This window comes from Nerophis ophidion, linkage group LG05, assembly GCF_033978795.1.
Source record: "Nerophis ophidion isolate RoL-2023_Sa linkage group LG05, RoL_Noph_v1.0, whole genome shotgun sequence".
Taxonomy (NCBI): Eukaryota; Metazoa; Chordata; class Actinopteri; order Syngnathiformes; family Syngnathidae; genus Nerophis; species Nerophis ophidion.
Genome location: NC_084615.1, coordinates 58,451,881 through 58,471,964, shown reverse-complemented (window position 1 = coordinate 58,471,964; position 20,084 = coordinate 58,451,881). Strand labels below are relative to the sequence as shown.

General features: G+C 42.3%; 1 protein-coding gene across 1 annotated transcript in view; it reads right to left on the bottom strand.

Annotated features, from left to right (window-relative positions):
• Positions 1–20,084, bottom strand: part of enpp6 (ectonucleotide pyrophosphatase/phosphodiesterase 6) — a 35,644-nt gene extending 15,560 nt beyond the window's left edge. Inside the window, exons 1-5 of the mRNA XM_061901636.1 lie at positions 19,779–20,084; positions 3,269–3,448; positions 1,940–2,051; positions 652–793; positions 389–568 (exon numbers count right to left, since the gene is read on the bottom strand). Of these exons, the coding sequence (XP_061757620.1) occupies positions 389–568; positions 652–793; positions 1,940–2,051; positions 3,269–3,448; positions 19,779–20,013 (849 nt within the window). The 5' untranslated portion in view covers positions 20,014–20,084. The remainder of the gene's footprint in view (positions 1–388; positions 569–651; positions 794–1,939; positions 2,052–3,268; positions 3,449–19,778) is intronic.

The following is a 20,084-nucleotide window of genomic DNA, read 5'->3' as shown; positions in this document are numbered from 1 at the left end:
GAAGCCATGTACATAAGACCACCCACAAATGGGCTCATCCTGAAGAGGCGGTCAGAAAACGGCTGGAACATGGTCTGTAAAACATAATCTATGCACCACTATATGGTATGTAGACCACGGGCAAGTGTTTTAAATGTAGAAAACATATCATAAAATTATTTATTTTTTCTGAGGGAACTCTCCTGGAGGAATCAATAAAGTACTATCTATCTATCTATGATCCGGTGCACCTTTTGTATGAAAATAGCTCTGAATAGACCCACTCATCGGCAGTACGCCTTATAATCCGGTGCACCCTATGGTCCGAAAAATACGGTAATTTTGGAGCGTTATCTCCATGGTCGATGAATAATAGTTGTTTTTTAACAAATCCAAATTCTGGTCTTACCTGTTGGAACTTATCTCCTTTCACCCACAAACTCACAACTGGTCCTTTGTCCAACATCTTGACAACATCTGACATGTTGATGTACTTGTCCAGCTCGATGACTTTCTCCATCCAATCAATTTTTGTCATACCATGGTCGGAAAACATCACAATGTTGATTTTATTCACCATATTCTTCTCCTGCAAAATTGCAAAGACTGTAAGCAACATGTGGATGATTTAAGTGATATACTGTGAGTGACTGTGACAATATCAACATTCACTTTGATTTTGTTGTTGAGCGTCTGCATGGCCAAGTCCAGCTGATGTAACGCTATTTTGATCTGAGGAGAGTCTGGGCCAAAGTGGTGTCCTTCCACATCCACGTTCTCATAATATATGGCTGCCATGCTTGCACCACCAGACCTGCAGGTATGCATTGAGAAATGATAGCAAATCCAATGTATGTACAGTTTTGTTGTCATCAACAAGCTAAATTGTTGATTAGGTTAAAGGAGAATGGGTATCTTCATTCTCACATCCCAAAGAGGAATGTGTTCAAGTACCGTATTTTTCGGACTATAAGTCGCAGTTTTTTTCATAATTTGGCCGGAGTTGCGCCTTATAATCAGGAGCGACTTATGTGTGAAATTATTAACACATTACCGTAAAATATCAAATAATATTATTTAGCTCATTCATGTAAGAGACTACACGTATAAGATTTCATTGGATTTAGCAATTAGGAGTGACAGATTGTTTGGTAAAGGTATAGCATGTTCTATATGTTATAGTTATTTGAATGACTCTTTCCATAATATGTTACGTTAACATACCAGGCACCTTCTCAGTTGGTTATTTATGCCTCATATAACGTACACTTACTGGGCTTCACGGTGGCAGAGGGGTTAGTGCGTCTGCCTCACAATACGAAGGTCCTGCAGTCCTGGGTTCAAATCCAGGCTCAGGATCTTTCTGTGTGGAGTTTGCATGTTCTCCCCGTGAATGCGTGGGTTCCCTCCGGGTACTCCGGCTTCCTCCCAATTCCAAAGACATGCACCTGGGGATAGGTTGATTGGCAACACTAAATTGGCCCTAGTGTGTGAATGTGAGTGTGAATGTTGTCTGTCTATCTGTGTTTGCCCTGAAATGAGGTGGCGACTTGTCCAGGGTGTACACCGCCTTCCGCCCGATTGTAGCTGAGATAGGCGCCAGCGCCCCCCGCGACCCCAAAAGGGAATAAGCGGTAGAAAATGGATGGATGGATGGATAACGTACACTTATTCAGCCTGTTGTTCACTATTCTTTATTTATTTTAAATTGCTTTTCAAATGTTTATTCTTAGTGTTGGGTTTTATCAAATAAATTTCCCCCAAAAATGCGACTTATACTCCAGTGCGACTTATATATGTTTTTTTTCCTTCTTTATTATGCATTTTCGACAGGTGCGACTTATACTCCGGAGCGATAACTGATAATTATGCATGTGTTTGCCTGTAAAGCCGCAAAGCCCATTTGGAGAATCTTTTGGAAATAACTTTTAAAATGCGAAGCGAACACAGGTGTTCTTACTTGAGGATGTTGAGAGCATTTTCAATTGAATAAGTTAGGTTTTGTATTGATGGGTTGTAGACGTATTCTTCACAGAAGGTTGGGCGAACCCCGAGAATCTCTGCCTCACAGCCTGCAGGCACACAAACACACACCAACACAATTAAATGTGAGATTTCAGTGACAGCACTCCAGTAATATGATAATATCATTTTGCAAACCTGATATTTACATGCATTTACAAGTCCTCATCTGTTGTGGAGCGTGTCCGAACGTTTCATCCAACCATTGTGTCTAATTGCTACATTGTGTGTTTTTTGACCTTTTAAAGTTAAAGTTAAAGTACCAATGATTGTCACACACACACTAGGTGTGGCGAAATTATTCTCTGCATTTGACCCATCTCCCTTGATCACGCCCTGGGAGGTGAGGGGAGCAGTGAGCAGCAGCGGTAGCCAGGCCCAGGAATCATTTGTGGTGATTTAACCCCCAATTCCAGAGTGCCAAGCAGGGAGGTAATGGGTCCCATTTTGGTATGACTCGGCCGGGATTTGAACTACCAACCTACCGATCACAGGGCGGACACTCTAACCACTAGGCCACTGAGTAGTAATATGAGCCCAAAGAAGTGAAGTATATTTTTTATATAGCGCTTTTCCTCAAGTTGATCAAAGCGCTTTACATAGTGAAACCCAATATCTAAGTTACAGTTAAACCAGTGTGGGTGGCACTGGGAGCAGGTGGGTAAAGTGTCTTGCCCAAGGACACAACGGTATTGACTAGGATGGCGGAAGCGGGGATCGAACCTGCAACCCTCAAGTTGCTGACACGGCCGCTCTACCAACCGAGCTATACCGTGAAAGTAATAGACAAACAATGTGTGGTTGTAAACATTCAGGAAGTATCCACAGCGTTGTCGACACTGCCACCACTCCCACCAACAAGATAAAGTGGATTTTACTTTGTATTTCTAATCATTGAGCTGGAGTATGTTTAGAAGTATATTTAGACGTATTATTTTAATTAATTTTGTCGTACAAACTAACGTCAGAATGATTGCAATCGCATGCTTCCAGACTGGTAGCATAGATGGCGCCTCTCATTTAATTGGCTTCAGACAGCTCTGCCACTAGTGGTACGGGGATTCATGAAGTGGTATGCCAAAGAATCGCTTGAGAAAAGTACAGTGTTTTATTTTCCTATATTCAAAGAAAGTATTACTGTTTAAACTCTGTGTAACGTTAGAGTGGCCAAAAATATTAAATATACCAGTTAAATAAAACCTCTGCCTTGTTTTGAATGAATACTGGGCGTTTCTAATTGGTTCAGAATAAAATGATGTGTAATTACCTGGCCAGTAGTACATGAAAACCTTCTTTCCGAGTTTCTGCAAAGTAATCCATAATGGTTCTGATCCATTCCACCAAAGCGGCAATCTGCTGTCAGGATTGGAGCCAATCAGAAACTCTTTCCCAGAGGATTCATCCCACATGTAGTTTCCAATCATTTGATGAACTTCACAGTGACGGCCTGGGAAAAAGTAATAATAATCAAGGTCAAATCAGATTCTTTCTTGAAATAAATCCAACATGACATTTTTGTTTCCACTCTGGTACTGACCTGAGAGTTGTGTCCCTTTTGTTTTTAGTCTGTACCTTACTTGCAAAATCTTTTTTTGTTGTTGTAATAAAACAATAATTTGTTGTTTGTTCCATAGAGGTAGGATATTACACAAATAAATAATTGAAGTGTACTTTTTATTCTCAGTCCTCAAGAGGACACCATGATTCAGGTTTTTAGATGTTGCCAACTACTGTAAGGAAAGTAGCTATTGGCTGTCATAAAAGCTACGAGAAGTGGTTGGATGACATTATCGCCTCATTTGCATGATGTATTGCAACAGACACTGTCGGAGAGAGGAGTAACGTTTTTAGGGAGATAAAAAGTGAGTTTTAAAAATGCCAATTATGATTAGAACTAGAGATGTCCGATAATATCGGACTGCCGACATTATCGGCCAATAAATGCTTTAAAATGTGATATCAGATATTATCTGTATCAGTTTCAAAAAGTAAAATTTGTGACTTTTTAAAACGCCGCGTTATGGAGTGGTACACGGACATAGGGAGAAGTACAGGGAGGGCGCCAATAAACCTTAAAGCAGGGGTCTCAAACACGCGGCCCGCAGGCCAAATGCGGCCCGCAAGACGTTATTTTGCGGCCCGCACCTTAATATTAGGATTTAACGTTGGTGCCCGCAAGTTTTATATGAACGGCCCTTTACAGCGTCATACTTGCATACCCTCGGGTGGTGTTTATTCGGGTGGCCGCATAAACAACTTTAAGACTGTTACAAATATCTGCCACACTGTGAACCCACACCAAACAAGAATGACAAACACATCTTGGGAGAACATCCGCACCGTTACACAACATAAACACAACAGAAGAAATACTCAGAATCCCATGCAGCCCTAACTCTTCCAGGCTACAATATACAACCCCGCCCCCTATTGTAGCACTGGAAGAGTTAGGGCTACAAAGAACCACCATTACATGTTATGTAGACCACAAGGAAGTGTTTTACACTTAGAAACAAATAAAAATAATAAGACCCCTTTAATGCGCCTTATAATACGGTGCGTCTTTTGTATGAAAATAGACCTGACTAGACCGGCTCCTCGGCAGTGCGCCTTATAATCCGGTGCGCCCTATGGTCAGGAAAATCCGGTATGCTAAATTTAATTAACATCAATACAATTCTCTGAGAGCGCAATGGTCTAAGCACTTGCCTTCTATGTCACATGACGTGGGTTCGATTCTCAGCAGCAGCATTATTATTTAATGTCAGATATTGTCTTACAAGAAGATTCACTACATATTTGGCGGTAGACTACTACAGTGGCTACAGCTGCTCCTCGATTATGTGTACCCATGTTTATGTGAGTTCAGTTAGTGATTCTTCATACTCATACATGTGTCAAATTTAGCAGACTTATTGTTTGTTGGATCATTCCTGATCGCACCTGATTTGAAAAATAAACAATTATTTGACTTGTTTTGCGTTGTTGCTAAGAAAAATGCAGCCAAGTGTCCCGCTTGATTGTGTGTTTTTTGAGTATTGTGGTCACTGACAGCATGTTCATAATGACCAAATGAAAACTGCCTGATCAGCATTCTGCGTGGTCGCACACAGGGAGGAGGGACCTTTATGCAACACAATTGATGTCATTTCCTCTCAGACTCTCGCGGAGCTGCTTTTCAGATTGTTGGCGCTGATTTAAATTACTTTGAATTCACTCACTTTGTTCAGTCGTCACAAGTTGCATGGCCTTCGACAAGCAAACAAGTCTGAAACATTCTTTGTTCCTGTATCCTGGCTTTTATTTCACATGTGTTGCCTCCAACTAGTTGCGTCTTGTGTTTTCTCCCCAGCTTTGCAGAGAGAAGACCAACGAACCACACTGCAGGACAGCACCCGAGTGCACTACTTTTATTGAAACATTCAGATAACTAAAAATCCATACAATATTTATCCGTCCATCCATTTACTATCGTTTGTATTTATAATTATTACCAAAAAAAAACATATTTTGTTCAAATCATGTGCTTTTTACAGTTAGGCTTACCAAGACCTTGTGAAACACTGATAACACATTCTTTAAATACCAAGCTGATTTCATGTTATTTAAACAAGTAAGCTTCAGAATATTGCAACTTTTCCCCCAAATTTCTAAAACAAAAAAATGATGGTGCTTATTTATTTAGTACTTAAAACAAGAACAAAGTTGGTAAGCAGTTGGTTCTGTGACTGAGCTACATAGTTGATATTGGCTCTCAACAAATGTAACACAGCGAAGGACCACCGCAACATCGCTAGAAAGTATATTTTATCTGAGGGGTGAGGATCATTCTAAATTTACCGGCTCAAGTAAAGCGTAAGTTCTAAAAGTTTGAAAAAAAATCCCAATAAGAGCGGAAATTAAAAGTCACATTTTTATGCTCTTTTTTAAAAATGTTTAGTGCCACATAACGACACTCCAAAAAAGAGCGCAGTTCTCTTATAAGCACCGACACCATTTTAAATGTACTGATTCAGGTATGAAAAAAATAAAAATAATATATATATATATATGTATATATACATATATATATATATATATATATATATATGTATATATACATATATATATACATGAATACACATACACACCTGTATGTCCATGTATTTATATAGTACAGTTGTGATCAAAATTATTCAACCCCCACACAATTTTGGTGTTTTAGCAAGTTGGACATTTATTCCGTATTTTGTTTATAGTCATATTAAATAAAGATGTGTCAAATAGACAAATGCAACTTAAATTGTAACACTGTATTTTACAAAATACCAAAAAAGGACATTTTTCTTAATATCTCATTGACAAAATGATTCAACCCACTAGTTACATGCATCTTTAGTACTTAGTAGAACACCCTTTGGCAGTAATTACATCCTTCAAACGTGATACATAACCGGACACAAGCTTCTTGCAACGATCTACAGGTATTTTAGCCCAGTGGTCCCCAACCTTTTTGTATCCGCGGACCGGTCAACGCTTAATAATTTTTTTCTTTTTTTTTTTTTTCTTCTTTGTCATGAAAAATGGACGTTTTTGTCATGAAAAAGGGAGTTTTTTGTGGTTGGTGCACTATTTGTAAGTGTATATTGTGTTTTTTATGTTGATTTAATAAAAAAAACAAAAAACATTAAAAAAAATGTGTTTATAAATTTTTTTATAAAAAATTCTTCTGCGGCCCAGTACCAATCGGGCCACGGCCCGGTGGTTGGGAACAACCGTTTTAGCCCATTCCTCTTGGGCAAAGGCCTCCAGTTCATTAATATTCTTGGGCTGGCGTGCTGCAACTGCCTTCTTCAAGTCCCACCACAGCTTTTCTATAGGATTTAGGTCTGGAAACTGTGAAGGCCACTCCAGAGTCTTCCAGCCCTTCTTCTGCAACCACTCTGATGTTGATTTGGAGGTATGCTTGGGATCGTTGTCCTGTTGGAAGGTACAACGTCTCCCAAGCCTCAGCTTCGTCACTGACTTCATGACATTTGCAGCTAATATATCCATCCATTTCCTATTGCTTATTCCCTTTTGGGGTCGCGGGGGGCGCTGGCGCCTATCTCTAATATATCCTGGTAGGAAATAGAATTCATAATGCCTTGAACGCGCTGGATATTCCCGGTACCTGAGGCAGAGAAAGAGCCCCAGAGCATGATTGACCCCCCACCATGCTTAACACTAGGAAAGGTGTTCTTCTCTTTGTAAGCTTCATTTTTTCTCCTCCAGATATAACGTTGATTCATAGGCCCAAAGAGTTTCACTTTTGTCTCATCACTCCATAGAACAGTTTCCCAAAACCTTTGGGGTTCATCCAGATGCTTTTTGGCACACTGGAGTCTATGTTCTTGTGCCTGGTAGTCAGAGGTGGGCTACGCCTGGGAGTTCTGGCATGGAGGCCTTCATCTCGTAGTGCGCGCCTTATTGTCTGAGACGAAACCTGCGTTCCCCCCTCTGCAATGTCTCGTTGTAGTTCCTCAGCTGTTACCCGGGGATTTTTCACCACTGTACGCTTCACAGCATCCTCTTTCTACCCCGGCCAGGTAGTGTTTCCACTGTGCCTTTAGCTTTAAACTTGCAAAATATGCTCCCAACTGTGTCTCTTGGAATGTGTAATGTCTTTGCTATTTTCTTATATCCATATCCGATGAGGTGGAGACTTGTCCAGGGTGTACCCTGCCTTCCGCCCGATTGTAGCTGAGATAGGCACCAGCGCCCCCCGCGACCCCAAAGGGCAATAAGCGGTAGAAAATGGATGGATGGATGGATATCCTTTCTTATGAAGAGAAATTACCTCCTCTCTTGACTTCTTTGACCACTCCCTGGACTTCACCATGTTGCAAATACACCATTGACCATCTACAAGAAGCTGAACGTCACAGTCTTTTTCAATCAGTTTAATTGTTGCTCGTTATGGTTCTAATCACATCTACAGGCGTTTTCAACACCTGATTGAAAAGACCTTATTCAAATTCTGTTCTTAAGAGGGGTTGAATAATTTTGTCAATGAGATATTAAGAGAAATGACACTGTTTGGTATGTTACAAAATATAATTTTGTAATTCAAGTTGCATTCGTCTATTTAATGCATCTTTATTTGATATGACTATAAACAAAATACGGAATAAATGTCCAACTTGCTAAAACACCAAAATTGTGTGGGGGTTGAATAATTTTGATCACAACTGTATGTCAATATACTGTACGTCAGCGATACTAACCCGAATTAGAAGTTGCAGTCGCTCTTACATATCGTGAGCAGCAATAATCCTTTCACTTACAATAAAGTTGCAAGTACAAAGGTAGTTGAGGTCAAACTTTAAAATGTAATGATCAGTTTTCAAAGGATCATTGTTTTTTCAGATTTTGTGGCCCATGATGTGCATATTGGTATATTTTTATGACGGCCGTACAACCCATTGTTAACCCTTCTCATTACCATTCTGGCCAATCATCACATCATCAGCCTCACATTAAAATGTCTGGAACTTTGATCATATACGGCAAACACCACTGATCTTTAAATCATTTACATGTATACTAAAGGCCATTAAATGTGTAGAGATGATAAACACAATACCAGTAAACCGTGCAATCCATGGTGTGTGTAAGTTGTCTGGTCTACAGGTGAGAGTGCACCCAGATATGCAAAGAAATATCTGATGGTCAAGTTGAGCTAATTTCATTCATTTTGAGGCATATTCTCCTGTCTGGTTGTTGCGCGTGAAGTTTTTTATACAAGTCTCTCTTAACCCTATTCTCCCATCCAGCCTGCGGACACACCCAGCCCTCATAAGTGGGGCAAAATAGCTTAAGTCTTGAATATGCGGACTCAGAAATTATTATTTTTTCTTGGTTGAGTGAAAATAATGGAGCATAGAGTTTTACTAACGCTTGTGAATGTTATTATAAACCATGAAAAATATAACACTTTAAATTTAAAAAAGCCCATATCAATCCAGGCACGTGTATGTGTGTTGCCGTGGTGATGGAGTGTGTATATGCACGCTACAACAGCTTCTTCTTCCAGGCTGGCTGTGAATAATTATCAGTAAATTAAACTTTATTTGTTGTGATATTAAAAGGTATGTTACGTACAAATGTGTGTAAAGCTGTGACCTGTCAGAGGGGCATGCATGGACAACTATGTATGCGTGTGTGTGCAAGTCGGAGATAAAACCGGATAGAAGGGTTTAGCAACTGAGGAAGGAGTGAGAGAAACACGGGCACAACAACTTGTAAACAACAGTAGTAGTTCTATAGTTACCAACTTCACCACCATCAATCAGTCAATTAAAATTGACTTATATAGAACAAGCAGAATGTATGAACAGTAACAGTATATTGCTGTTCATACACTATGTATGATATATTGTGCCCTCTTTTTCTGGCTGTCAACAAAGGCGGACGGTTCCTCCCATAACTCTCCTGTTTTGCTTCTTTGTCTCATCTTGTCTTTTCTTGTCTCAAATTTCTAAGAACTTTTCTTTTGCGCTGGTCTCCAAAATATAAAACATAAAATTGATCAACTGGTCTCTCAACTCTTCAGAAGATGATGGCAGCTGTTCAAAGAGCCCAGAAGCTGCCCATCATGACGCATGGGTTGGGCAGAACTGTGAGCACTAAGAGTTTGCCGAGCAGGGCTGCGGAGCTAGCACTGAGCGCCGGGACGGAGAAGCTTCACTGTGTCTTGGCTGAATGAGCAGGTGTCGGACACATCAGTCTCCTTGGACGTATCCTCGCTCATCCATGCGCACTGGACACTGGCCGAGAGTTGGTTGGCGGCCGAGAGTGGAGTCGGCTCTCTTGGTTGCTTTGTTGGGTCTGCTCCTGTCTCTGCCCATGCTCCCTCCACCCCAGCAGACGATGGCGTGGAACACCGCAGAGGCCACCACAGTGTATATGTTTCTTTTACTTTTTATTCATAGCTCTATGTAGAAGTGGCTGGTTGTATCCGCTGCTTTAATGTCTTTAATGTCCTTTGTCTTCTTTGATGTTTGATGTTTCCCTCTTACACACATGTGAGAGGGATGTGTATCATGGCTATGAGTTGTTGTTGTTGTTGTTTTTTTGTTTTTTTTCCCTTGGCCTCAGTCTGGACCTCCTCCCCAGGGCCCAGGCTTAGATCGATTTTTTTATTTTATTTTATTTTATTTTATTTTAATCTTCTATTTTTTTCTCCCCCTCCCCCTTGTTTACCTGTATTTCATCTTTTTTGTAAGGGGCGCTGGAAGCCGGCAGACCCGTCAGCGATCCTGTTCTGTCTCCCTGTAATGTTTGTCTGATCTTGAATGGGATTGTGCTGAAAATTTTAATTTTCCTGAAGGAATAAATAAAGTACTATCTAATATATCTAATCTAATCTTCTACATTGATTTGCAAATTGGATTAACTTCTCAGAAAAGCTTTCTGCTCTTCAAGGCGTTATTATGATCAATTTGAGAGCCAGAACGGACAACTAAAGCAGATAATTCATGGGAATGTATTTGCTCGCCCTCACCAAAACAATCCTATCCATCAACTAATCAATCAATCAAAGTTTACTTATATAACCCTCAATCACAAATGTCTCACAGGGCTGCACAAGTCACAACGACATCCTCAGCTCAAATCCCACATCAGGGCAAGAAAAAACTCAACCCAATGGGAACAACGATAAACCCTAGAATGGACCGCAGATGTGGGGATCCTCCCTTGGTGAGCGGTGCAATGGAGGCCGAGTGGATGCAGTTAATAATATGAGAGTCCAGTCCATTGTGGGGCCAAATCTACACTTTGGCTCCTTCTGCATTGGCCTTGGCAGGATCATGCTGTAAACACCCCAGTGAGACCACTGCAACGAAAGATGCTCCAAAATCCCTTCCCTTTTCTTCAAAGACACTTTAGATGTTGACTTTGTTCCGTGATGCCAAACGGAGCGACTTACTAGCTTATGGACAAAACATGCACCCATGGACGAACACTACGCACAAATGCATAAACCTCACCTCACCATGCCATGTCTTTGCCGCTTCACACCCTCCTCCCCTCTTGCAAGTCTTCATATTTGTGTCATAAATATGTGCTAATATGTGCTTATTCTTGCTCAAAGTTTTTTTTGGCTCTAGTCTCAAAGTGAGTGAACCTAAACAGAGGTTGGAGTTTTATGTCAGCAACCATTGCCCTTATGGGTGTAGCACTGACCACTCCTTGTGATCCAGAGGTTATAAATATACTTTATATTACGTTACAGGGATTCTGTTGGAGTGATAAGGTCCACAATAAAGTTTGAAATGAGTGTCAGACTTGAAGTGCCTCCGTCAGGTAATTAGTCAGGTAAAACAGCACATGTATATATGGAGATACATATATATATATATATATATATATATATATATATATATATATATATATATATATATATATATATATATATATATATATATAAATATATATATATATATATATATATATATATATATATATATATACATATATATATATATATATATATATATATATATATATATATATAAATATATATATATATACACACACACACACACTGTATGCGGTATTAGTTAAGTATCGCAATACTAATTAATTAATCAAAAATTTTACTAAACTCCCTCCGTAAAATACCGGTTGTCGTGACATTGCTGGTTTTAGGAGCAGAGAAGCGTGTTCGGCAGCGCACAATCACAGAGTACTTACAAGCAGACACAGTGTGTCGTCAGAAAAGGGAGAATGTACACATTTTGGTTTAATTTCGAAAATCCTCGAAAAAATTGTTGCAGAGCAGCTAAATGAACACTTAGCGTTTAACAATCTATGTGAAACCTTTCAATCCAGTTTCAGGGCAAATCACTCGACTGAGACAGCCCTCGCAAAATTGACTAATGATCTTTTGCTAACGATGGACTCTGATGCGTCATCTATGTTGCTGCTCCTCGATCTTAGCGCTGCTTTCGATACCGTCGATCATAATATTTTATTAGAGGGTATCAAAACACGAATTGGTATGTCGGACTCAGCCCTGTGTTGGTTTAACTCTTATCTTACTGATAGGATGCAGTGTGTCTCCCATAACACTGTGACCTCGGACTATGTTAAGGTAACGTGTGGAGTTCCCCAGGGTTCGGTCCTTGGCCCTGCACTCTTCAGCATCTACATGCTGCCGCTAGGTGACGTCATACGCAAATACGGTATTAGCTTTCACTGCTATGCTGATGACACCCAACTCTACATGCCCCTAAAGCTGACCAACACGCCGAACTGTAGTCAGTTGGAAGCGTGTCTTAATGAAATTAAACAATGGATGTCCGCTAACTTTTTGCAACTTAACGCCAAAAAAACGGAAATGCTGATTATCGGTCCTGCTAGACACCGACCTCTATTTAATAATACAACTTTAACATTTGACAACCAAATAATAAAACAAGGTGAAATCTGGGTATTATCTTCGACCCAACTCTCTCCTTTGAGTCACACATTAAAAGCGTTACTAAATCGGCCTTCTTTCATCTCCGTAATATCGCTAAAATTCGCTCCATTTTGTCCACTAAAGACGCCGAGATCATTATCCATGCGTTTGTTACGTCTCGTCTCGATTACTGTAACGTATTATTTTCGGGTCTCCCCATGTCTAGCATTAAAAGATTACAGTTGGTACAAAATGCGGCTGCTAGACTTTTGACAAGAACAAGAAAGTTTGATCATATTACGCCTGTACTGGCTCACCTGCACTGGCTTCCTGTGCACTTAAGATGTGACTTTAAGGTTTTACTACTTACGTATAAAATACTACACGGTCTAGCTCCAGCCTATCTTGCCGATTGTATTGTACCGTATGTCCAGGCAAGAAATCTGCGTTCAAAATACTCCGGCTTATTAGTGATTCCTAGAGCCCAAAAAAAGTCTGTGGGCTATAGAGCGTTTTCTGTTTGGGCTCCAGTACTCTGGAATGCCCTCCCGGTAACAGTTCGAGATGCTACCTCAGTAGAAGCATTTAAGTCTCACCTTAAAACTCATCTGTATGCTCTAGCCTTTAAATAGACCTCCTTTTTAGACCAGTTGATCTGCCGCTTCTTTTCTTTCTCCTATGTCCCCCCCTCCCTTGTGGAGGGGGTCCGGTCCGATGACCATGGATGAAGTACTGGCTGTCCAGAGTCGAGACCCAGGATGGACCGCTCGTCGGGACCCAGGATGGACCGCTCGCCTGTATCGATTGGGGACATCTCTACGGTGCTGAGCCGCCTCCGCTTGAGATGGTCTCCTGTGGACGGGACTCTCGCTGCTGTCCTGGATCCGCTTTGAACTGAACTCTCGCGGCTGTGTTGGAGCCACTATGGATGGAACTTTCACAGCATCATGTTAGACCCGCTCGACATCCATTGCTTTCGGTCCCATAAAGGGGGGGGAGTTGCCCACATCTGAGGTCCTCTCCAAGGTTTCTCATAGTCAGCATTGTCACTGGCGTCCCACTGGATGTGAATTCTCCCTGCCCACTGGGTGTGAGTTTTCCTTGCCCTTTTGTGGGTTCTTCCGAGGATGTTGTAGTCGTAATGATTTGTGCAGTCCTTTGAGACATTTGTGATTTGGGGCTATATAGATAAACATTGATTGATAAACATTGAAAAACTAACGATAAAAGGTGAAGCTATAACTGAAACACAGCTCAGCAAGAGGTGTTTTAACACGGCTAGCTAGCAGTGTTTTAGCTATTTCTAAATCACTATTTCCTCACCTCTATGTCGACCAATAAAATATGTTTCTTACAAGTATCATGCCTGCAGGACGAGGATGCATCACTACACACGGTAGGAGGATACAATGGATCATGTCTAACAACAAGCTTGCTCTCCTCGATACAAACAAACGCCATGGGTGGATCTACACCTCACATCCACTGTAATGATACCAAGTACAAGAGCCTATCTAGTCTATACCGCAATGATTACATGGATATGTCTTATTGTCACAAAATCTTTTTTTCCTTTTTTTAAAATGTATATTATGTTTATAAACTCATTAAATATGTCCCTGGACACATGGGGAATTTAAATATGACCAATGTATGATCCTGTAACTACTTGGTATCGGGTCAATACCTAAATGTGTAGTATCATCCAAAACTAGTATAAAATATCAAACAGAAGAAAGTGATAACATTTTTAAAGAAGTGTAAATGGAACATCCATCCATTTTCTACCGCATATTCCCTTTGGGGTCGCGGGGGGCGCTGGTGCCTATCTCAGCTACAATCGGGCGGAAGGCGCTACACCCTGGACAAGACGCCACCTCATCGCAGGGCCAACACAGATAGACAGACAACATTCACAATCACATTAACACACTAGGGCCAATTTAGTGTTGCCAATCAACCTATCCCCAGGTGCATGTCTTTGGAAGTGGGAGGAAGCTGGAGTACCTGGAGGGAACCCACGCATTCACGGGGAGAACATGCAAGCTCCACACAGAAAGATCCCAAGCCCGGGATCGTATTGTGAGGCAGACGCACTAACCCCTCTTCCACCGTGAAGCCCTAGATGGAACATATTAAAACAAAGTATATATATGTATATATATATATATATATATATATATATATATATATATATATATATATATATATATATATATGTAGGTGTGGGAAAAATCACAAGACTACTTCATCTCTACAGAACTGTTTCATGAGGGGTTCCCTCAATCATCAGGAGATTTTAAAAATCTCCTGATCTATATATATAATCTATATAGAAATATATATATATATATATATATATATATATATATATATATATATATATATTATATATATATATATATATATATATATATATAATTTGCTCTCTGTTTCTCGGGCTTCACGGTGGCAGAGGGGTTAGTGCGTCTGCCTCACAATACGAAGGTCCTACAGTCCTGGGTTCAATTCCAGGCTGAGGATCTTTCTGTGTGGAGTTTGCATGTTCTCCCCGTGAATGCGTGGGTTCCCTCCGGGTTCCAAAGACATGCACTTGGGGATAGGTTGATTGGCAACACTAAATTGGTCCTAGTGTGTGAATGTGAGTGTGAATGTTGTCTGTCTATCTGTGTTGGCCCTGCTGTCCATGGTGTACCCCGCCTTCCGCCCGATTGTAGCTGAGATAGGCGCCAGCGCCCCCCGCGACCCCGAAAGGGAATAAGCGGTAGAAAATGGATGGATGTATATATATATGTATGTATATATATATATACATACATAGATATGTATCAAAGGCCTCCGTCAGTCGTAACGACTATGGATACTGCGCCAGTCCAGAGGTCAAGTTTAAACTCAGCGACAACGCCTGCTGTGGCTGATGAGTCCGATGTGGGAGAGGCAAACACGGCCGCATTTACTGCAGATGTAGCTGGAAGGCGCAACTACAGGAGTGCTTGTCTTCCGCTTGGTTCTTTTTTCATTGGCTGTGGCATGGATCTTTTCCTCGCCAGTCTTCAGCTGTTTGTGAAGGACACTGCGCCATTTGCTGCGGCCAGCCGCTACTTCTTCCCAATGTTCAGTGTTTATGTCCAGGGCTTTCATGTCCCGCTTGCAGATATCTTTGAAGCGCAGTTTCGGCCGGCCAACAGATCTCTTGCCAGAGGCAAGTTCGCCATACAGGATGTCCTTTGGGATACGTCCATCCTCCATACGGCACACGTGGCCGAGCCAACGCAGCCTGCGTTGTCTGAGCAGCGTGAACATGGTAGGAAGACCAGCGCGTTGGAGGACTTGGGCATTCGTCACCTTGTCACTCCAATGGATGCCGAGGATGCGGCGAAGGCAGCGCATGTGGAAGGTGTTCAGTTTGCGCTCCTGTTTGGAGTATGTTGTCCATGTTTCGCTGCCGTAGAGAAGAGTGCTGACAATGCAGGCGTTGTACACTGCCATCTTGGTAAGAGTTGTCAGCTTCCGGTTCTCCCAGACGCGGGTTGTGAGGCGCCCTAGGGTTGTGGCAGCTTTGCCGATACGTTTGTTGATCTCACTATCAAGGGACAGATTGTCACTGATGGTGGATCCCAGGTAAGTAAATTGGTGTACTATTTTGAGTTGGTGCTTATCAATTGTGATGGCTGGTGGAGTGTCCACTTCCTGACTCAGCACATTGGTCTTGTTTAGGCTGATGAAAAGCCCAAAGTCTTTGCAGGCCTGGGAGAATCTGTCCATAAGGCACTGGAGTTCTGGTTCAGTGTGCGAAATGACGGCGGCATCATCCGCAAAGAGCAGGTCCCGGATGGTTGTCTCACGGACTTTGGTCCTTGCTTTAAGACGGGCTAGGTTGAAAAGTCGGCCGTCAGATCTTGTACGTAGATAAACCCCTTCTGTTGCAGTCCCAAAAGCATGTTTGATGAGCAGGGCAAAGAAGATACCGAAAAGGGTAGGAGCAAGGACGCAACCTTGTTTGACTCCGCTCTTAATGTGAAATGGGTTGGATATGCTACCCTCATACTGGATGGTTGCCTTCATGTCGTCATGGAAAGATCTAATGAGACTATGGAGCTTTGGAGGGCATCCAATCTTGGGTAGGATGCTGAAGAGCCCTTCTCTGCTAACCAGGTCGAAAGCCTTGGTCAGGTCAATGAGGGATATGTACAGGGGCTTCTGTTGTTCCCTGCATTTCTCCTGAAGTTGGCGTAGGGAGAATATCATGTCCACTGTAGAGCGCTTGGCGCGAAAGCCGCATTGAGATTCCGGGTAAACGCGCTCAGCAAGAGTCTGAAGGCGCACAAGCACGACACGGGCATAGAGTTTTCCTACTATATTCAAGAGGGAGATGCCCCTGTAATTGTTACAGTCGCTCCTGTCGCCCTTATTTTTGTAAAGGGTGACAATCTTGGCATCTCTCATGTCCTGCGGCACGGCTCCCTCTTTCCAGCACTGGCAGAGGACATCATGCAAAGGCTGCAGGAGGGTGTCTTTACAGCGCTTGATGAGATCTGGGGGGATGCCATCAGTACCAGGTGCTTTGCCAATCGCTAAGCTGTCGATCGCTTTGTGAAGTTCAGCAAGTGTTGGTTCAGCATCTAATTCCTCAATGATGGGCAGCTGTTCAATGGCATCAAGGGCTGAGGCGACTACAGTGTTCTCTCTGGAGTAGAGTTCTGAATAGTGCTCTACCCATCTGTCCAACTGCTTGCCCTTGTCAGTGATAACTTCCCCGCTGGTGGTCTTTAGGGGGGCTGTTTTGCTCTGTGTTGGGCCCAGAGCAGCCTTTATGCCCTCGTACATCCCTCTGATGTTACCTGAGGTAGCTGCAGACTGGATGGATTCACTGAGTTGTTGCCAGTATTCATTGGCACAATGTCTTGCAGTCTGTTGCACTTTGCTTCTTGTAATTCTCAGTGCTTGCAGGGACTTCTCATTCGGGGAGCGTTTGTATTCAGTAAGGGCAGCACGCTTTGCTTCAATGACAGGGGTCATCTCGCTGGACTTGGCAACAAACCAGTCGTTGTTTATGAAGATCTTCCTCCCAAATGTTGCAAGGGCTGTTTTCTGAATTGCCTCCCTGAGGTGGCCCCATTTCTCGGAGGCAGAGTAGTGCTGGTGTTCTTCAGACAGGATGTTGTTGAGGGACTTGGCAAACTCTTCTACTTTCTCTGGAAGATGCATGCTGGTGGAATCAATGCGGGGTTTGCCTTTCTGTTTGGAGTTTTGAAAAATTTTTGGTTGTAGCTTGATCTTGCAACAGACAAGTGAATGGTCGGTGTCGCAGTCTGCGCTGTGGTAACTACGAGTAACGAGCACAAACTTGAGGTTGGCTTTTCGGATCAGGATCATGTCTAGCTGATGCCAATGCTTTGAGCGGGGATGGCGCCATGTCACCTTGTGCTGTGGTTTCATCTGAAAGTAGGAGTTGGTCACGCAAAGGTTATGGTAGGAACACAACTCCAGTAGCCGTTGCCCGTTCTCATTGACTTTGCCAACTCCGAAGTGTCCAAGACAGGAAGGCCATGAGTCATGGTCAGCTCCCACTCTCGCATTGAAATCACCGAGGATGAGGAGATGTTCCTTCGGGGGGATGTTCTTGATGACGTCATTCAAGTTGGCATAAAATGTGTCCTTAACTTCTGCTGTAGACGTTAGAGTGGGGGCATAGGCACAGACTAGGGTCACTGGGACATCAGAGGTGTGGAGATGGAGTGTCATCAGGCGTTCCGATCCTTTGTCACCTGGTTCAACCATCTTTAACAAGGTGTTCCTGACAGCGAATCCAACTCCATGCTCTCTGCGGTCTCCGGCACTCTTTCCTTGCCAGAAGAAGGTAAAGTCTTTCTCCTTGAGGGTTCCCGAGTCGGCTAGGCGGGTCTCTTGCAATGCAGCTATGTCTACCTGGAGTCTCAGTAGCTCATTGTTAATGACAGCCGTTTTTCTTGCATCACTGATGTCTTGGAGATCATTTGAGTGTCCGGGTGTCATAGTCCGGACATTCCAGCTTCCCAGTTTTAGGACTGGGCACCTGTTTTTCATACTTTGTTTCTTGCTTGGTGCAGGTCTTACAGTCTGCTTGTCGGTTTTACCTAATCCCCATGCACCCAATGAGGAAGGCAGACTGTGGCGGGACAGCACCTAATTGGCTGGGGGCTGCCCAGCTTAAGGCGGGCAGTAGCTGTCCAATGAAATTCAAGGATCTCTCCCACCGTCGGAAGCAACCCCTGGCGCTATGCTCTACGCCAATCGAGCATTGTAGCTTATAACCGGTAGACTGTTGCTTCTCGTTTGTTGTTTCCACGCTATGCCACGAGGCTGGAGTGACCTCTCCAGGGCGCAAGCCAGGGCAGAGTAGTATGGAGGTCAAGCTGTTGCCCATGCAGCAGGACCCCCCTTTTCACACTGATGATGGATCCAAAGGAGCAGCAAGAGCTGGTACAATTTGGCACCAACAGTGTCGCAGGAGTTGCCAGTGCACCGCTGTAGCCAGCAGTGGACCACCTTAGGGACTCCGTCTCCTGATTTTTTCCTCAGGGTTTACTCCCTAAGCCTTCCCCAAGAAAGGTATACCACAAGGCAGTGGCGGTTTTGGATTGGAGTTTACCTTCTCCTAGATGGGTCACCTTACTGGGCTAACGGGTCCCATCTACCCATGCGGCAGGTTGTACTGGGTTACATTTTACCAGTAGCAGGGATAAGACCTGATATGTATATATGTATATATACACACATATACAGTACATACATATGTATATATACACACATACAGTATACATAAATACATACATGTGTATATATACACATATACAAATATATATATACATATATATGTACATACATAGCTATACATATACATACATATATGTATATATATATATATATATATATATATATATATATACATATACGTCTATATATGCATATACATATGTATATATATATTTTAATATATATATGTGTGTATATATATATACATATATAAATATATATATGTGTGTATATATATACATACATACATACATACATATGTATATATACACATATACATTCACATATACATACATATATATAATACAGTCCAAAAGTTTGGACACACCTTCTCATTCAATTAGTTTTCTTTATTTTCATGATTATTTACATTGTAGATAGTCACTGAAGGCATCAAAACTATGAATGAACACATGTGGAGTTATGTACTGAACAAAAAAAAGTGAAATAACTGGAAACATGTTTTATATTCTAGTTTCTTCAAAATAGCCAAACCTTTGCTCTGATTACTGTTTACACTCTTGGCATTCTCTTGGTGAGTTAATGTGTGACGTACCAGTCATTAAGGAGTAGTAGTTGGGATAAGACAAAGTGGGGAAGTCCGGCGTCATGTAGTCCACTTTGACTCCTGTGGAAACAAGCTCCTTGAAGCCAGGGAGAGAGTGCAGGTCGTCCATGTAGTCATGACGGAAACCATCGATGAGAAAGACAAGTAGCGGATTAACGGAGAGACACTTGTGTCCCGCAGCGAGGAGCAGCAGAGACAGCAAGACGGAGCAGCAGGACGCCATGAGAGTTGGTGTCGTGCTGCAGCAGCACAGTCAGGTGTTGTCATGTGTGGATGCAAACTGCTGACTGGGGC